This window comes from Petromyzon marinus, chromosome 62, assembly GCF_048934315.1.
Source record: "Petromyzon marinus isolate PM22_M1 ecotype Great Lakes invasive population chromosome 62, UKy_Petmar_22M1.pri1.0, whole genome shotgun sequence".
Lineage (NCBI taxonomy): Eukaryota > Metazoa > Chordata > Hyperoartia > Petromyzontiformes > Petromyzontidae > Petromyzon > Petromyzon marinus.
Window position 1 is genome coordinate 9,472,626 of NC_133728.1, and position 19,354 is coordinate 9,491,979.

At 56.0% G+C, this 19,354-nt stretch overlaps 1 protein-coding gene across 1 annotated transcript in view; it reads left to right on the plus strand.

Moving 5' to 3' along the window:
- The first annotated feature begins 1,003 nt into the window (after positions 1-1,003).
- Positions 1,004-19,354, plus strand: part of DLAT (dihydrolipoamide S-acetyltransferase) — a 44,031-nt gene continuing 25,680 nt past the window's right edge. The window contains exons 1-7 of the mRNA XM_076053719.1: positions 1,004-1,635; positions 8,865-8,966; positions 9,919-10,043; positions 12,684-12,837; positions 13,911-14,037; positions 15,877-16,037; positions 17,809-17,998. Of these exons, the coding sequence (XP_075909834.1) occupies positions 1,390-1,635; positions 8,865-8,966; positions 9,919-10,043; positions 12,684-12,837; positions 13,911-14,037; positions 15,877-16,037; positions 17,809-17,998 (1,105 nt within the window). The 5' untranslated portion in view covers positions 1,004-1,389. The remainder of the gene's footprint in view (positions 1,636-8,864; positions 8,967-9,918; positions 10,044-12,683; positions 12,838-13,910; positions 14,038-15,876; positions 16,038-17,808; positions 17,999-19,354) is intronic.

The following is a 19,354-nucleotide window of genomic DNA, read 5'->3' on the forward strand; positions in this document are numbered from 1 at the left end:
TATCAGGAACGATGAACGCAGTGAACTGGGCCCTGTTCCAATCAGCGATTATCTGATTGCGTTGATTATTCATGTTGGCATCACTATCGATTAATTACAAAAAATCCGAGACAGATTGATGAAGCAAACGCAATGTTGTATAAACAGGATCGAATTAAGGTGTTTTCTAAAGTTTGTTTAATATTTGTAATGTTTGTTCGTGTTTGTAATGTTTGTTAGTGTTTATATTTTTTCTTAGTGTTTGTTTATGTTTAATAGTGTTTGTTATGTTCATTAATGTTTGTTAGTGTTTGTTAGTGTTTTTAAATGTTTGTAAATGTTTGTTGGTTTTTAGTTAAAAACCCTCCAGGGCGACTTCTGACACCCCCGTATTGAGGAAAGTGGTGACGGCGGCCATCTTACGTAGGGGTGGGACTGGAGGGCGCGTGACGTCACCTCTTTGAAACACGTGGGTGGGGGGGGTAGGTGGGTGGGGGGGGGTAGGTGGGTGGGGGGGGTAGGTGGGTGGGGGGGGGTAGGTGGGTGGGGGGGGTAGGTGGGTGGGGGGGGTAGGTGGGTGGGGGGGGTAGGTGGGTGGGGGGGGTAGGTGGGTGGGGGGGTAGGTGGGTGGGGGGGGTAGGTGGGTGGGGGGGTAGGTGGGTGGGGGGGGTAGGTGGGTGGGGGGGGGTGGGTGGGGGGGGTAGGTGGGTGGGGGGGTAGGTGGGTGGGGGGGTAGGTGGGTGGGGGGGGTAGGTGGGTGGGGGGGGTAGGTGGGTGGGGGGGTAGGTGGGTGGGGGGGGTAGGTGGGTGGGGGGGGTAGGTGGGTGGGGGGGGTAGGTGGGTGGGGGGGGTAGGTGGGTGGGGGGGTAGGTGGGTGGGGGGGGTAGGTGGGTGGGGGGGGTAGGTGGGTGGGGGGGGGTAGGTGGGTGGGGGTGAGTGGGGGGAGACATCACCACAGTGCCACTCTCTCCCCCACACAAGATGGCCGCAACGCCTCAGCCCGCGTGGGCGAGGGAGATCGAGTGACGTCACGCGCCTGTGGAGGGGCGCCGGGCTGCCGTGGAGGACACTCGGAAACCCCAACGCCACCACCTCCAACCTCTTTACCGGCTGCACCAACACCGCCACCACCTCTTTACTGTGCTGTCACCTACACCACCTCTTTTTTACTGTGCTGTCACCAACACCACCATCTCCTCCTCCTCTTTACTGTGCTGTCACCAACACCACCACCACCTCCTCTTTACTGTGCTGTCACCAACACCACCACCACCTCTTTACTGTGCTGTCACCAACACCACCAACACCTCCTCTTTACTGTGCTGTCACCAACACCGCCACCTCCACCTCCACCTCCTACAACCACCACTACCACCTTCAACTCCTACAACCACCACCACCACAGCCGCGATGTTGCTGCTGCTCCTTCGCTCGGCGGGCAGCGGCCTGAGGTCGCGGGGCGTCGGGGCGCGGCGCCTCGCCTCGTCGGCCGCGGGCGGCGGCAGCGGCCGCCTCAGGGCCGCGGCCGCCGGGAGCGCCGCCCCGAGGCCTCAGCGCGGCCCCGGGCACCAAGGCCGCGGCCTCCTCCTCGTGCTGCCCGCCTCGCTCACGCAGCGCTCCTTCGTGCGGGGATACTCGCTGCCTCCTCACCAGCTGGTGAGTAGAGACAGGGGTAGTGACAGGGGGGTAGAGACAGGGGGGTAGAGACAGGGGGGTAGAGACAGGGGGGGTAGAGACAGGGGGTAGAGACAGGGGGTAGTGACAGGGGGTAGAGACAGGGGGTAGAGACAGGAGGGGTAGAGGCGGGGGGTAGAGACAGGGGTAGAGACAGGAGGGGTAGAGGCGGGGGGGTAGAGACGGGGCGGGTAGAGACAGGGGGGGTAGAGACAGGGGGGTAGAGACAGGGGGTAGAGACAGGGGGGGTAGAGACAGGGGGTAGAGACAGGGGGTAGAGACAGGGGGTAGAGACAGGAGGGGTAGAGGCGGGGGGGGTAGAGACGGGGCGGGTAGAGACAGGGGGGGTAGAGACAGGGGGTAGAGACAGGGGGTAGAGACAGGGGGGTAGAGACAGGGGTAGTGACAGGGGGTAGAGACAGGGGTAGTGACAGGGGGTAGTGACAGGGGGTAGAGACAGGGGGGTAGAGACAGGGGTAGAGACAGGGGGTAGAGACAGGGGGGGGTAGAGACAGGGGGTAGTGACAGGGGGGTAGTGACAGGGGGGTAGAGACAGGGGGTAGAGACAGGGGGGTAGAGACAGGGGGTAGAGACAGGAGGGGTAGAGACGGGGGGGGTAGAGACGGGCGGGTAGAGACAGGGGGGGTAGAGACAGGGGGGTAGAGACAGGGGGTAGAGACAGGGGGGGTAGAGACAGGGGGTAGTGACAGGGGGGTAGAGACAGGGGGTAGTGACAGGGGGGTAGTGACAGGGGGTAGAGACAGGGGGTAGAGACAGGGGGTAGAGACAGGGGGTAGAGACAGGGGGGGTAGAGACAGGGGGTAGTGACAGGGGGGTAGTGACAGGGGGGTAGAGACAGGGGGTAGAGACAGGGGGTATAGACAGGGGGGGTAGAGACAGGGGGGGGTAGCGACATCGGGGTAAGTGGTAGTCGGGGTAATGGAGGCATCTCACCATCAGGCGTCATCTGCCTCTAGGGGGCGATGTTGCCCCGTGTGTTTCCCCCATTGAGTCTCAACTCTTGGTGTCGGTCTCCGATGGTCGGAGGCATTAACATGGCACGCGCTTTTAAGCGTTCGTGACTGCAGGGATTCATATTCTTCCCTTCTCCGTGACTTTATCGAAATAATCAAGAACATGGCACACGCTGTGAATGCAGTTGAGAGACGGGAAGAAGATGAACACGTGGTCTAAGAGAGCATAGCGTGTCAACCCATACAGTTACCCTGTATTATTGTGCAGGGAAATTTACTTTTCAGTTCCATACGGCGTACAGCCGGTTTAAATGACGAGAAACAAATATTACGGTAATAATTGTCTTCTTGTTTGTGTTTCTCCCTTGCGATGGGACTTTGTAGGAGGAACGTTGAGATTTATAAGGGCACCGAGTGATCAATAAGGTAGGCACTGGTCAGGGGTTGACAGGTAAGGGGGTGACAGGTATGGGGTTGACAGGTATGGGGTTGACAGGTATGGGTTGACGGTTAAGGGGTTGACAGGTAAGGGGTTGACAGGTATGGGGTTGACAGGTAAGGGGGTTGACGGGTATGACTTTGATGGTTAAGGGGTTGACAGGTAAGGGGTTGACAGGTATGGGATTGACAGGTAAGGGGTTGACAGGTAAGGGGTTGACAGGTAAGGGGGTGACAGGTAAGGGGGTGACAGGTATGGGGTTGACAGGTATGGGTTGACGGTTAAGGGGTTGACAGGTAAGGGGTTGACAGGTAAGGGGTTGACAGGTAAGGTAATGACAGGTAAGGGGTTGACGGGTAAGGGGTTGACGGGTATGGGGTTGACAGATAAGGGGTTGACAGGTAAGGGGTTGACAGGTAAGGGGTTGACGGGTAAGGGGGTGACAGATAAGGGGGTGACAGGTAAGGGTTTGACAGGTAAGGTAATGACAGATAAGGGGTTGACGGGTAAGGGGTTGACGGGTAAGGGGGTGACAGATAAGGGGGTGACAGGTAAGGGGTTGACAGGTAAGGTAATGACAGGTAAGGGGTTGACGGGTAAGGGGTTGACAGATAAGGGGTTGACGGGTAAGGGGTTGACGGGTAAGGGGTTGACGGGTAAGGGGTTGACGGGTAAGGGGTTGACAGGTAAGGGGTTGACAGGTAAGGGGTTGACAGGTAAGGGGTTGACAGGTATGAATCCCACACACTTTGCACTGCTATCGTGTGTTGGTATAGTGCGTCGTTGTAACGCTCTGACCCCCCCCCCGTGCCCCAAGCGGGACGTCTGTGAGACGAAAAGTGGTCTGCAGCTAAAGAGCTTAATAGCTCATCGGATTCCTCCAGTTGCATGAATAAATATTCTCATATTTGGCTGATACCTTTAATTCCCACGCGGTGGACGGCAGTGCCACCGCGTTGAGCTCAGCGTGGACCTGAGCTGGTTAGAGTAAGAGTCGTCTTGTCGCAGCTCGTGTCGCGGTTCGCTCAAACCGCAGCATGCCCGGGACGTGTTGGTCACGTGCAGCGCCACCCACCACATTCACTCTCTTCTTGCCCTCCCCTCCTCTCTCCCTCGCCTCCCTCTCTCCTTCCCCCCTGCGTCCCTCCCCTTCCCTCCCACCTCCCTCCCCTCCTCTCTCCCTGACTCCCTCCTTCCTCTCCCTCGCCTCCCTCTCTCCCCGCCCTCCCACCCTCCCTCCCCTCCCCTCCCCTCCTCCCTCCCCTCCTCCCCTCCCTCCCCTCCTCTCTCCCCTGCCTCCCTCCCTGCCCTCCCTCCTTCCTCTCCCTCTCTCCCGCCCTCCCTCCCCTCCTCCCTCCCCTCCCTCCCCTCCCTCCTCTCCTCTCTCCCCTGCCTCCCTCCCTGCCCTCCCTCCTTCCTCTCCCTCTCTCCCGCCCTCCCTCCCTCCTCTCCCCTCCCCTCCCTCCCTGCATCCCTCCCTCCCACCCTCCCTCCTCTCCCTCTCTCCCGCCCTCCCTGCGTCCCTCCCCTTCCCTCCCTCCTCTCCATCCCTCCCTCCTCTCCCTGTGTTCCTCCCTTCCCCTCCCACCTCCCTCCACCCCCCCCTCCCTCCCTCCCTCCTCTCCCTCCCTCCCCTCCCTCCCCTCCCTCCCACCCAGTGTCCCTCTCGTCCCCTCCCACCCTCCCTCACCCACCTCCCTAGCTGTAACGCATTCCCAGGCCGCATTCCAGGGTGCGCCGGCCAGTGGCGAGATGTTAACTCCCTCCCCCTGTACGCAGGAGGTCGTGTGAATTTTTCCCCGGTGAGGTCGGCACTGAGCTCCGTAGAATCTCTTTTTCAGTAGCGCAGACCTGGCCGTCACAAATGATAGCTCGGCCAAGTGACTTATCATCATCCCCGACCGTTATTACCGACCAATTCAGACCTTATTGGTCACCCCGTAACCCCTTACGAATCTCAATGTTCATCCTACAAAGTCTCCCATCGCAAGGAGAAACACAAACAAATAGAATGTTGTTTTGTCGTCGTTGTTGTTGCCCGTCGTTGAAGCGCCTGAACGCCGCATGGACCTGAACTCAATTTCCCTATGCAAGAATACGTGGGTAAACCGTGTCATCACCGTGGCGTGGAAATGTACAGCAGCAGCAGCAGCCAAGTACAAGCGTTCTTCACTCATTTTCAGAGGGGGCGGTGGCGGGTGGGTGGGTGGGGGACACTTTCGCCTATAAGACATCACGCATTTGAAACCATTGTGGCTTTGACGCCAGTACGACGACGATGATGATGATGATGGTGGCGGCTGTGGGGTGTTTTCACTTGTTGCGTATTATCGGTGGAGGCCGCAAGGCCAGGGGTCGTTCTAAAGGCCACCGGCGGCCCGAAGTGGCCTTGCTAGCGGAGAACACCGCTCTGGACGTGTGGCGCCGACTCTAAATGTGGAGGGGGAAAAAAAATGGAGGGCCCGGATAAAAATCCACACGGCCAACCATGGCGAGAGAGAGAGAGAGACGCAGACTCCAAATATACAGCCGCAGGCATCGTCGGGATCGGGATCGAACCCACGACCTCCTGTATACCAGGCGAGGTAGTTAACATCTCCTAGCCACCGTGATGATGAGAGAGAGAGAGAGAGACATGCAAACTCCAAATATACAGCAGCAGGCATCGTCAGGGTCGGGATCGAACCCACGACCTCCTGTATGCAAGGCGAGGGAGTTAACATCCCCGCTGGTGAGAAGGCCTCTGCTCTAGGACATTCCCACTAGGAAGGCGCTCTAGAGAGCGTATTTAGCCAACGCGTCCACGCGGGCCAGATGTCTTTCAAGAGGTGGGAGTACCCACGTCTTACTCCACCGCTCGCGACCTGCTGCACCTCTGATTAGTGAGGTTGGCTACGTGCGGTGCAAATGAAGTTCAGCTGCAGTGCCGTGACATACAAGTCCAGTGTGGTAACCTTAACACCAGCGTGTTGACCATTACACCAGCATGCTGAGTCTTACACCAGCGTGCTGAACCTTACACAGCGTGTTGACCGTTACACCAGCGTGCTGAGTCTTACACAGTGTGTTGACTGTTACACCAGCGTGCTGAACCTTACACAGCGTGTTAACCATTACACCAGCATGCTGAACCTTACACAGCGTGTTAACCGTTACACCAGCGCACTGAGTCTTACACAGTGTGTTGACCGTTACACCAGCGTGCTGAGTCTTACACAGCGTGTTAACCGTTACACCAGCGTGCTGAACCTTACACAGCGTGTTAACCGTTACACCAGCGCACTGAGTCTTACACAGTGTGTTGACCGTTACACCAGCGTGCTGAGTCTTACACAGCGTGTTAACCGTTACACCAGCGTGCTGAACCTTACACAGCGTGTTGACCGTTACACCAGCACGCTGAGTCTTACACAGCGTGTTAACCGTTACACCAGCGTGCCGAGTCTAAGACAGCGTGTTGACCGTTACACCAGCGTGCTGAACCTTACACAGCGTGTTGACCGTTACACCAGCGTGCTGAACCTTACACAGTGTGTTGAGTCTTACACCAGCACGCTGAGTCTTACACAGTGTGTTGACCGTTACACCAGCGTGCTGAGTCTTACACAGTGTGTTAACCGTTACACCAGCGCACTAAACCTTACACAGCGTGTTGACCGTTACACCAGCGTGCTGAGTCTTACACAGTGTGTTGAGTCTTACACCAGCACGCTGAGTCTTACACAGTGTGTTGAGTCTTACACCAGCGTGCTGAACCTTACACAGTGTGTTGACCGTTACACCAGCGTGCTGAGTCTTAAACAGCGTGTTAACCGTTACACCAGCGTGCTGAGTCTTACACAGCGTGTTAACCGTTACACCAGCGCGCTGAGTCTTACAAAGTGTGTTGACCGTTACACCAGCGTGCTGAACCTTACAACAGTGTGTTGACCGCCAACACCACTCTGGCAGCTGCATCTCTATTTAAAGCCAAGCGAACACTGATCATCGGATGGATTTATCGTCGTGATGGATTTGCCAAACTTCTGGGGCACTCCAGACTCTCCGTGCAGGGAAATTTAGTTTTCAGGTCCATTCATAGTATGACCTCTATCGTGCAGAGGGGTTATATGACCTACATGACCTATTGTGTAAGAGAGGTCATACATGACCTCTATCGTGCAGAGGTCATTGTATGACCTCTATTGTGCAGAGGACTTTTTAAAGTGACCTCAGAAGTAGCTCCCTGCCGTCATTTGAATCTGCAGCCGTGGGGTGTTGCACCGTGCGACCCCTTTCTCCTGCCAGCGTATAGCAATAATAATAATAGGTTTTACTCATTTTCTGGCAATAAAATCAGTTTCAGAGACACCGCACGTGTTGCTGGAGCATGTGCGTCTGGTTAATGCGCGGTACTTGATTGCTTGCGCAAGGTTTGAGTTAAAGCTTTCGTGGCTGCAGGGATTCACATTCTTGGTTCTTTCGGTAAAGTCACCACGTAGAAGGGAAACAATAAAAAAATAAAAATATATAAAACAATAAAAATTCTCACGACGTTTCGACTGCAACAAAAGCAATCAAAATTTTCTTGCTGTGGTTTTCACACCTGATGATGATTGCTTGTGTTGCAGTCGAAACGTCATGATAATTTTTATTCTTTATATTTTTTATTATTTTATTGCATCTGCCAGTCATCTCCATCGGCCAACCTATGGCACCTGCTGGGTCTGTCACGTGACCTCCTGTCAGCGAGCCTTCGACACTTAAAGTGCACCTGGCCGAAGACAGGCGCAGTGGTGACGTGGCGAATGGTGGTGTATTGCTATTATATTCATAATAAAGGTGTTTTCGGTTAGATCGCGTTATTTATAAATGTTTCATAGCCCTCCACCACCCAACACGGCCAAACAGTAAAAAAAAGTGTCACGTTTACAAAATACTAATATTCTTGGTTCTTTCGGTAAAGTCACGTAGAAGGGAAATAATTAAGATTTAAACAATACAATTCTCACTGCGTTTCGATTGCAACACAAGCAATCATCATCAGGTGTGAAAACCACAGCAAGAAAAATTTCACTACACAAAGAAAATGTTATTGCTGTGGTTTTCACACCTGATGATGATTGCTTGTGTTGCAATCGAAACGTCGTGAGAATTTTATCGTTTTATTTTTATTATTTTATTGTTTCCCTTCTACGTGACTTTACCGAAAGAACCGAGAATATGCTTGCGCAAAGGTTTATATTTTAGTGTCGTGAACGTCTTAACACACCTCCTCCGTTGTTATTGTCAGAAAGGGTCAAGCCGCCCATTATTTTTCATACCGGGGTTGTTGCCGTTGGCGAGCTCGCGCCCCTACGCCCCCTTGCGCTTTTGTTGCATGGCCCCCCTGTATATTTGGGGGAATAATAGTTCCTTTATTTTAAACGATTTTTGGACCAACTGAACTCTTTTTACGCAGCTCAACTATTTATATTTTACCACACAAGGCCACACACTTGAGCTGTTTCGCTCTTTTTTTCAGAAGCGACCACCTGGCCATCACAAATGATATCAGCTCAATGGAGTGGGAGCATCATCATCATCATCCTTATCGTCGTCGTCGCGTGGACATTTAGAACAGCAGTCAAATAACTCGAAACGCGTGCGTCCGTCCGTGCTTCTGTACGTCCGTCCGTCTGTCCGAACGTCTCTCCGTGTGCCCGTCTGTCCGACCGTCCGTCCATCCGTCCGTCCGTCCATCCTTGTGTGCGTCCGTCCATCCGTCCCGTGTGTGGTGCGGCTGATTTTGCGTTGTGCTGTACCCTGCGTGTCCACAGGTGCCCCTGCCGGCATTGTCACCGACCATGGCGACCGGGACGATCACGCGCTGGGAGAAGAAGGAGGGCGACCGGATCGGAGAAGGGGAACTCATCGCAGAGGTGACCCTCCCCCCCCTCCCTCCCTCCCCCCCCTCCCTCCCTCCCTCCCTCACCTCCCTCCCTCCCTCACCTCCCTCCCTCCCTCACCTCCCTCCCCTCCCTCCCCTCCCTCCCCTCCCTCCCTCCCTCCATCCCTCCATCCCTTCCCTCCCTCCCGCGTACACCTCAAGTTGTCTCCTCCCCCTCCTCGTCCTCCTCATCCGCGCCCCGGGTGGGGAACGAGGCCTCTGGCTTTCAAAACCCAGAGAACGCGAGATGTCCACGGAATTCCCTCCCTCCCTCCCTCCCTCCCTCCCTCCCTCCCTCCCTCCCTCCCTCCCTCCCTCCCTCCCTCCCTCCCTCCCTCCCTCCCTCCCTCCCTCCCTCCCTCCCTCCCTCCCTCCCTCCCTCCCCTCCCTTCCATCCCTCCCTCCCATCCCTCCCTCCATCCCTTCCCTCCATCCCTCCATCCCTTCCCTCCATCCCTTCCCTCCATCCCTTCCCTCCATCCCTCCCCCCATCCCTCCCTCCCCCCATCCCTCCCTCCCCCCATCCCTCCCTCCATCCCTCCCTCCCCTCCCTCTCGGACAGTGAGCGAACGCCTCCGATTAGCACGGTTTGGCTACGTGCGGTACCAACGAAGTTCAACATGATGCGCGTTCTAAATCGCATTGTTAGTATTATTATTATTAAACACAGAGTGCGTACGTACAGCGGCCTGACCTTGGCAAATTCCCATCGCCAAATGATGCGTGGCGGTCGTGCGCGGGAGCCGGCCGCCCCACCCCCTTGGTGCGCCACAGTGCCGGCCTGCACAGCTGCTGCTGCTGCTGCTGCTGCTACCCGCGACCGGCGCCTAACCCCCCCCGACGGTCTCGGTATCGCGAGCGGTGCCTGCCTCCAAGAGTCTGTTGCGAGGGCTACACGAGGAGCGGCGGCGGGGGGGGGGGCCTTTGTCTCTGCGTTGAGCCAGGTGGAGACGGACAAGGCGACGGTGGGGTTCGAGAGCCAGGAGGAAGTCTACCTGGCCCGGATCCTGGTGCCAGAGGGGACACGGGACGTGCCCATCGGAGCCATCATCTGCATCACCGTGGACAAGTGGGGCAGCCGCACGCGCCGCCGCCGCGTCATCACCGTCGCGTCATCATCACATTGTCATCATCGTCGTCGTCGTCGTCATCGTTGTCTTCATTGTCATGACCGTCATCATCATCGTTATCATCGTCATGATCATTGTCATGATCGTCGTCGTCGTCGTCGTCATCATAATCATCGCCGTTGTCTTCATCGTCATGATCGTCATCATCATCGTTATCATCGTCATGAGCATTGTCATGATCATTGTCATGATCGTCATCGTCGTCGCTGTCATCATCGTTGTCATCGTCACACACTCCTAGCACTGCTGGTGCACGGTGTCACCACCGTCGCGCATCGCAACCACACAGCTCACGACATAAACCACGACCACATCACGACCACTCTTAGTTCAGAGAAACCACCGTATCGGTAGCACACTATGGGTAGTGCACCGTGTGTGGGTAGTGCACCGTGTGTGGGTAGTGCACCGTGTGTGGGTAGTGCACCGTGTATGGGTAGTACGCCGTGTATGGGTAGTGCACCATGTGTGGGTAGTGCGCCGTGTGTGGGTAGTGCACCGTGTGTGGGTAGTGTGCCGTGTGTGGGTAGTGTGCCGTGTGTGGGTAGTGCACCGTGTATGGGTAGTGCGCCGTGTATGGGTAGTGCACCGTGTGTGGGTAGTACACCGTGTATGGGTAGTGCACCGTGTATGGGTAGTGCACCGTGTGTGGGTAGTGCACCGTGTGTGGGTAGTACGCCGTGTATGGGTAGTGTGCCGTGTGTGGGTAGTGCGCTGTGTGTGGGTAGTGCGCCGTGTGTGGGTAGTGCACCATATATCAGCCATCCATTGTATTGGCAATGCAGGGATATGGCTGTGCAGTGTATTGACGATGCAGTTGTGTATCAGTGGTGCAGCGTGTATCAGTGGTGCAGTGTGTATCAGTGGTGCAGTGTGTATCAGCGGTGCAGTGTGTATCAGTGGTGCAGTGTGTATCAGTGGTGCAGTGTGTATCAGCGGTGCAGTGTGTATCTGTGGTGCAGTGTGTATCAGTGGTGCAGTGTGTATCTGCGGTGCAGTGTGTATCAGTGGTGCAGTGTGTATCAGCGGTGCAGTGTGTATCAGCGGTGCAGTGTGTATCAGCGGTGCAGTGTGTATCAGTGGTGCAGTGCGTATCAGTGGTGCAGTGCGTATCAGCGGTGCAGTGCGTATCAGTGGTGCAGAGTGTATCAGTGGTGCAGTGCGTATCAGTGGTGCAGTGCGTATCAGTGGTGCAGTGTGTATCTGCGGTGCAGTGTGTATCAGTTGTGCAGTGTGTATCTGTGGTGCAGTGTGTATCTGCGGTGCAGTGTGTATCAGTGATGCAGTGTGTATCAGTGGTGCAGTGTGTATCAGTGGTGCAGTGTGTATCAGTGGTGCAGTGTGTATCAGTGGTGCGGTGTGTATCAGTGGTGCAGTGTGTATCAGTGGTGCAGCGTATCTGCGGTGCAGTGTGTGTCAGTGGTGCAGCGTGTATCTGCGGTGCAGTGTGTATCAGTGGTGCAGTGTGTATCAGTGGTGCAGTGTGTGTCAGTGGTGCAGTGTGTATCAGTGGTGCAGTGTGTATCAGTGGTGCAGCATATCTGCGGTGCAGTGTGTGTCAGTGGTGCAGTGTGTATCAGTGGTGCAGTGTGTGTCAGTGGTGCAGTGTGTATCAGTGGTGCAGTGTGTGTCAGTGGTGCAGTGTGTATCAGCGGTGCAGTGCGTATCAGCGGTGCAGCGTGTATCAGTGGTGCAGTGTGTATCAGCGGTGCAGTGTGTGTCAGTGGTGCAGTGTGTCAGTGGTGCAGTGCGTATCAGCGGTGCAGTGTGTATCAGTGGTGCAGTGCGTATCAGCGGTGCAGTGTGTATCAGTGGTGCAGTGTGTTTCAGTGGTGCAGTGTGTATCAGTGGTGCAGTGTGTATCAGCGGTGCAGTGTGTGTCAGCGGTGCAGTGTGTATCAGTGGTGCAGTGTGTATCAGTGGTGCAGTGTGTATCAGCGGTGCAGTGTGTATCAGCGGTGCAGTGTGTATCAGTGGTGCAGTGTGTGTCAGTGGTGCAGTGTGTATCAGTGGTGCAGTGTGTATCAGTGGTGCAGTGTGTATCAGTGATGCAGTGTGTATCAGTGGTGCAGTGTGTATCAGTGGTGCAGTGTGTATCAGTGGTGCAGTGTGTATCAGTGGTGCAGTGTGTATCAGCGGTGCAGTGTGTATCAGTGGTGCAGTGTGTATCAGCGGTGCAGTGTGTATCAGTGATGCAGTGTGTATCAGTGGTGCAGTGTGTATCAGTGGTGCAGTGTGTATCAGTGGTGCAGTGTGTATCAGTGGTGCAGTGTGTATCAGTGGTGCAGTGCGTGTCAGCGGTGCAGTGTGTATCAGTGGTGCAGTGTGTATCAGTGGTGCAGTGTGTATCAGTGGTGCAGTGTGTATCAGTGGTGCAGTGCGTGTCAGCGGTGCAGTGTGTATCAGTGGTGCAGTGTGTATCAGTGGTGCAGTGCGTGTCAGCGGTGCAGTGCGTGTCAGCGGTGCAGTGTGTATCAGTGGTGCAGTGTGTATCAGCGGTGCAGTGTGTATCAGTGGTGCAGGGTATCGGTATTGCAACGGCGTCGTTATGCCTGCGCCCTCCGCCCCCCCACCTGCAGGCAGGAGAACATCGCCGCCTTCAAGGATTACAAACTGGACTCCGCCTCCCCACCGCCCGCCTCCCCCGGGGCCCCCTCACCCCCCTCGGCGGCCCCCACCCCACCGCCCGCTCAGCCCGCCGGGGCCTCCAAGGCCTACCCGCCCTTCATGAAGGTGGGGGGTGCGGGGGGGGGCGGAGCGGCCTCCGCTATTGGCCGGGCAATGTGGGCGGGCGGGCGGGCGGCCCCTAGCAGTTGCGACTTGGCACGGCCGCCCTGGTTAATGCGAAAACTAAACTTTTCTCCTGTTTATTTTTACCGTGTAGCTCTCTTCACAGGTATCCAGTAGGGGGCGCTAGGTCAGAAAGTTACAACAACAGCAAAAACCCAATACAAAAAAAAACACGAGGTAGTTAACATCGTCAACTGATTTTATTTTGTACCAGGTAAGGGCCCCACTGAGCTACGTAGCTCTTGTTCATAATGGACCCTGGCCATCACAAATGATCGCCCAACGAAGTGGCTCATCATCACCGTCATCATCGCGTGGAAATGTATAGCGGCCAAATGCTCTACACACGTGGTGATGTTCATTCTAAACGTGGAGGGAAAAGCCGGAGGACCCGGAGAAAAATCCACGCGACCACGGGGAGAGGCTCATGCAAACTCCAAGTATACAGCAGGCGTCAGGGTCGGGATGGAACCCACGACCTCCTGCGTATCAGGCGAGGTAGTTAACATCTCCTCGCGCACCGTGATAATGATGATGAGAGAGAGAGACACGCAAACTCCAACTATACAGCAGGCGTCAGGGTCGGGATCGAACCCACAACCTCCTGCGTACCAGGCGAGGTAGTTAACATCTCCTCGCGCACCGTGATAATGATGATGAGAGAGAGAGACACGCAAACTCCAACTATACAGCAGGCGTCAGGGTCGGGATCGAACCCACGACCTCCTGCGTACCAGGCGAGGTAGTTAACATCTCCTAGCCACCGTGATGATGATGAGAGAGAGAGACATGCAAACTCCAAATATACAGCAGCAGGCGTCAGGGTCGGGATGGAACCCACGACCTCCTGCGTACCAGGCGAGGTAGTTAACATGTTGCCACCGCGATCCTGGCTGATGATGACAAAGACGAAGTAGGTTTGACACACACACACACACACACGCGCGTGTGTCGGGGTGTGTGATCACGATGACGATGAAGAGGCAGGTTTGACGCACGCCCGTGCCCGTGCGTAGATCACCCTGCCGGCGCTGTCGCCCACCATGGCGATGGGCACCATCCAGCGCTGGGAGAAGAAGGTTGGGGACAAGCTGAGTGAGGGAGACCTCCTGGCCGAGATCGAGACCGACAAAGCCACCATCGGTGAGCGAGCGCGGCGGTGGGGGGGGGCGGGGGGGAGGAGTTGGGGGGGGACGGTCATAAGAGCTGCCGGCGGCTGTCTCGGTGTGTGTGGTGATGGTGGTGATGGTGGCTGTCTCGGTGTGTGTGGTGATGGTGGTGATGGTGGCTGTCTCGGTGTGTGTGGTGATGGTGTTGACAGCGGCTATCTCGGTGTGTGTGGTGATGGTGTTGATGGTGGCTGGCTCAGTGTGTGTGGTGATGGTGGTGATGGTGGCTGTCTCGGTGTGTGTGGTGATGGTGTTGACGGCGGCTATCTCGGTGTGTGTGGTGATGGTGGTGATGGTGGCTGTCTCGGTGTGTGTGGTGATGGTGGTGATGGTGGCTGTCTCAGTGTGTGTGGTGATGGTGTTGCTGTGTGTGTGTGGTGATGATTATGGTTGTGTTGCTGTGTGTGTGATGATGATTATGGTGGTGTTACTGTGTGTGGTGTGATGATGATTATGGTGGTGTTACTGTGTGTGGTGTGATGATGATTATGGTAGTGTTACTGTGTGTGTGGTGATGATGATGATTATGGTGGTGTTGCTGTGTGGGTGGTGGTGATGATTATGGTGGTGTTGCTGTATGTGTGGTGATGATGATTATGGTGGTGTTACTGTGTGTGTGGTGATGATGATTATGGTGGTGTTACTGTGTGTGTGGTGGTGATGATGATTATGGTGGTGTTACTGTGTGTGTGGTGATGATTATGGTGGTGTTACTGTGTGTGTGGTGGTGATGATGATTATGGTGGTGTTACTGTGTGTGTGGTGATGATTATGGTGGTGTTACTGTGTGTGTGGTGGTGATGATGATTATGGTGGTGTTACTGTGTGTGTGGTGGTGATGATGATTATGGTGGTGTTACTGTGTGTGTGGTGATGATTATGGTGGTGTTACTGTGTGTGTGGTGGTGATGATGATTATGGTGGTGTTACTGTGTGTGTGGTGATGATGATTATGGTGGTGTTACTGTGTGTGTGGTGGTGGTGATGATTATGGTGGTGTTACTGTGTGTGTGGTGTGATGATGATTATGGTTGTGTTACTGTGTGTGTGGTGATGATGATGATTATGGTGGTGTTGCTGTATGTGTGGTGATGATGATTATGGTGGTGTTACTGTGTGTGTGGTGATGATTATGGTGGTGTTACTGTGTGTGTGGTGGTGATGATGATTATGGTGGTGTTACTGTGTGTGTGGTGATGATGATTATGGTTGTGTTACTGTGTGTGTGGTGGTGGTGATGATTATGGTGGTGTTACTGTGTGTGTGGTGGTGATGATTATGGTGGTGTTACTGTGTGTGGTGATGATGATGATTATGGTGGTGTTGCTGTATGTGTGGTGATGATGATTATGGTGGTGTTACTGTGTGTGTGGTGATGATTATGGTGGTGGAACTGTGTGTGTGGTGGTGATGATGATTATGGTGGTGTTACTGTGTGTGTGGTGATGATGATGATGGTGGTGTTGCTGTATGTGTGGTGATGATGATTATGGTTGTGTTACTGTGTGTGTGGTGATGATGATTATGGTGGTGTTACTGTGTGTGTGGTGATGATGATTATGGTGGTGTTGCTGTGTTTGTGGTGGTGATGATGATTATGGTGGTGTTGCTGTGTGGTGGTGATGATGATTATGGTGGTGTTACTGTGTGTGGTGGTGATGATGATTATGGTGGTGTTGCTGTGTGGTGGTGATGATGATTATGGTGGTGTTACTGTGTGTGTGGTGGTGATGATGGTGATGATGATGACGACGGTGCTGCGTGCGATGGTGACGCCGACGACCGTCTTCCCCCCGCGTGTGTCCCCGCGCAGGCTTCGAGGTGATGGAGGAGGGCTTCCTCGCCAAGATTCTCGTCGCCGACGGCACGCGCGACGTCCCCATCGGCGCGCCGCTCTGCATCGTGGTGGAGCGTGAGCAGGACGTGGCGCTCTTCAACGACTACGTGGAGGCCGACGCCACCACGCCGGCCAAGGTGTGCGGTGGAGATGGTGTTGTGGGCGGTGGTGGTGGTGTTGTGTGTGGGCGGTGGTGGTGGTGTTGTGTGTGGGCGGTGGTGGTGGTGTTGTGTGTGGGCGGTGGTGGTGTTGTGTGGGTGGTGGTGGTGTTGTTGTGTGGGCGGTGGTGGTGTTGTGTGCGGTGGTGGTGTTGTGTGCGGTGGTGTTGTGTGGGCGGTGGTGGTGTTGTGTGGGTGGTGGTGGTGGTGTTGTGTGGGTGGTGGTGGTGGTGTTGTTGTGTGGGCGGTGGTGGTGTTGTGTGGGTGGTGGTGGTGTTGTTGTGTGGGCAGTGGTGGTGTTGTGTGGGCGGTGGTGGTGTTGTGTGGGTGGTGGTGGTGGTGGTGTTGGTGTTGTGTGAGGTGGTGGTGTTATGTGCGTGGTGGTGGTGTTGTGTGGGTGGTGGTGGTGGTGTTGTTGTGTGGGCAGTGGTGGTGGTGGTGTTGTGTGCGGTGGTGGTGTTGCGTGGGTGATGGTGTTGCGTGGGCGGTGGTGGTGGTGTTGTGTGAGGTGGTGGTGTTGTGGGCGGTGGTGGTGGTGTTGTGTCAGGTGGTGGTGTTGTGGGCGGTGGTGGTGTTGTGTGCGGTGGTGGTGTTGTGGGCGGTGGTGTTGGTGGTGTTGTGTGGGCGGTGGTGGTGGTGTTGTGTGAGGTGGTGGTGTTGTGTGGGTGGTGGTGTTGCGTGCGGTGGTGGTGTTGTGTGGGTGGTGGTGTTGTGTGAGTGGTGGTGTTGTGTGAGGTGGTGGTGTTGTGGGCGGTGGTGGTGTTGTGTGCGGCGGTGGTGTTGTGTGGGTGGTGGTGTTGCGTGCGGTGGTGGTGGTGGTGTTGTGTGGGTGGTGTTGTGTGAGGTGGTGGTGTTGTGGGCGGTGGTGCTGTGTGTGTGTGTGTGTGGTGTTGCTGTGTGTGTAGTGATGGTGGTGTGTGCGTGTGTGTAGTGTTGACAGTGGTGCTGTGTGTGTGTGTGTGGTGTTGCTGTGAGTAGTGATGGTGGTGTGTGTGTGTGGTGTTGACAGTGGTGCTGTGTGTGTGTGTGTGGAGTTGCTGTGAGTAGTGATGGTGGTGTGTGTGTGTGGTGTTGACAGTGGTGCTGTGTGTGTGGTGGTCCTGTGTCTGTGGTGATGGTGCTGTGTGTGTGTGTGGTGTTGCTGTGTGTGTGGTGATTGTGGTGTGTGTGTGTGGTGATTGTGGTGTGTGTGTGTGGTGTTGACAGTGGTGCTGTGTGTGTGTGTGTGTGGTGTTGCTGTGAGTAGTGATGGTGGTGTGTGTGTGTGGTGTTGACAGTGGTGCTGTGTGTGTGGTGATGGTGGTGCTGTGTGTGTGTGTGGTGTTGCTGTGTGTGGTGTTGACAGTGGTGCTGTCTGTGTGTGTGTGGAGTTGCTGTGTGTAGTGATGGTGGTGCTGTGTGTAGTGATGGTGGTGCTGTGTGTGTGTGTGGTGTTGCTGTGTGTGTGTGGAGTTGCTGTGTGTAGTGATGGTGGTGCTGTGTGTGTGGTGTTGCTGTGTGTGTGTGGTGCTGTGTGTGTGGTGTTGACAGTGGTGCTGTGTGTGTGGTGTTGCTGTGTGTGGTGTTGACAGTGGTGCCACTTCTGCTGCTGCTGCTGCTAAGTAAATGAAATTTTGTGATCTCCCGGCTCTGATCATTTTCCGATCGCCCCTCCACCCCCGCTCACCCCCTCCCCTCCACTGCCCCCCCACCCCCTCCACCCCCTCCACCCCCCTTCCCGCCCCCCACACTCGTGCACAATGCTCCACAGGTCGAGCCAGCGCCCCCCCCCCACTCTGCAGTGGCCCCCGCCCTGGCTCAGCCCCCTCCCCCCTCCCCGGCGGCCCCCCTCGGCGGCGGCGGGGGGGCGGCGGCCGCCCCCTCCAGCTCCCGCGTGTTCGCCAGCCCCCTCGCCCGCAAGCTGGCCGCGGACAGGGGCCTCGACCTCGCCACCGTCAAAGGTCGGTGGGGGGGGGGGGAGTGGGGGCAGGGGGTGGGGGGCGGGGGGGGCTGGGGGGGTGGGGGTCAAAAGGTCGTGGTACCGCCCTTTGATTTGCAGCCCCAAACGAGCATCGAGTGGCGTGCTCCTAATCAGCCCTGCTGGAGGCACTGACCAATATAACCACAGAGCTCTCAACCCACACGGTTTATAACCACAGAGCTCTCAACCCACACGGTTTATAACCACAGAGCTCTCAACCCACACGGTTTATAACCACAGAGCTCTCAACCCACACGGTGTACTCCGTATTCTAGCACAGGGAGTTCTAAGGGCCTCACGGCGTACAGCCGTTTCAATACGGGGCGCACACACGCAAAAATAATGTCGTGTCTGTTAGTGTTTGTGTTTCTCCCTTGTGGTGATGATGATGATGATGATGCGACTTTGTGGGATGAACGTTGAGATTTATAATGGGCACGGGGTGACCAATAAGGTCTGAATTGGTCCGTGATAAGGTAGGGCTATGTACGTACATAGCCCTTATCAGTGCGTAGCCAAAACAGCGCCAATCTGGGAGTCTGCCCCGACCGACAGAGCCGGCGATTTTTGTACACGGCCGGCGAAACGTGAGGGGCTCGGCGCTCGGGACGCCACGCCGTCTTTCCCGCACGTGTTGGGGGGGGGGGGAACAAACAAAAAAAGACAAAGATCCCCCGTGTAGCCTTACACAGATTGTTGGGGCAAGTGCTGTTAGCGAGTAGCAGCGCCAATGAGGGCCGGCACTGTGGCACACGAGGGGGTGGGTGGCCAGCACCACGCCCGGCCGCCTTTGTCTCCCCCGGCGGCGATGCTTACCGCACGCCGCAGCAGGTGCTCATTTGAGGCTGAGTCGACCTAGGGGAGGCCCATGGCCGGTTTAAATATTCGTCACTGGTGGTGTTGGTGGAGCGTGAGCGGGAATCGGAACTCGGGTCGCCGGGTTCGTAGCGCAGCGTAGCGCTGACCGCGACGCTGCCGCTCCCCATCAACGAAGGCGAAGATCCCCCGCCCCCCCCCCCCCCCGCACGGCCTCCACAGACTGTTGGGGCAAGTGCTGTTGGCGAGCACCTATTGAGGCCAATAAACTAGCGCACGCTGACACACCGCTTGAGTCCTCCTCCATCCCTACACCACCGCCACCTGGGGCAATGGAACCGCGTCGCGGGAGGGAACGCGGCAATCAATCGGCGGACGCGGGAGCGGGAGCATGAGCGCCGTTCCACACTCCCAATGCGAGTGTTGACACGTACGTGTGCGTACGCACGTACGTGTGTGTACGCGTGCGTACACACACGCGTACACACACGTACGTGCGTACACGCACGTACGTGTGTAC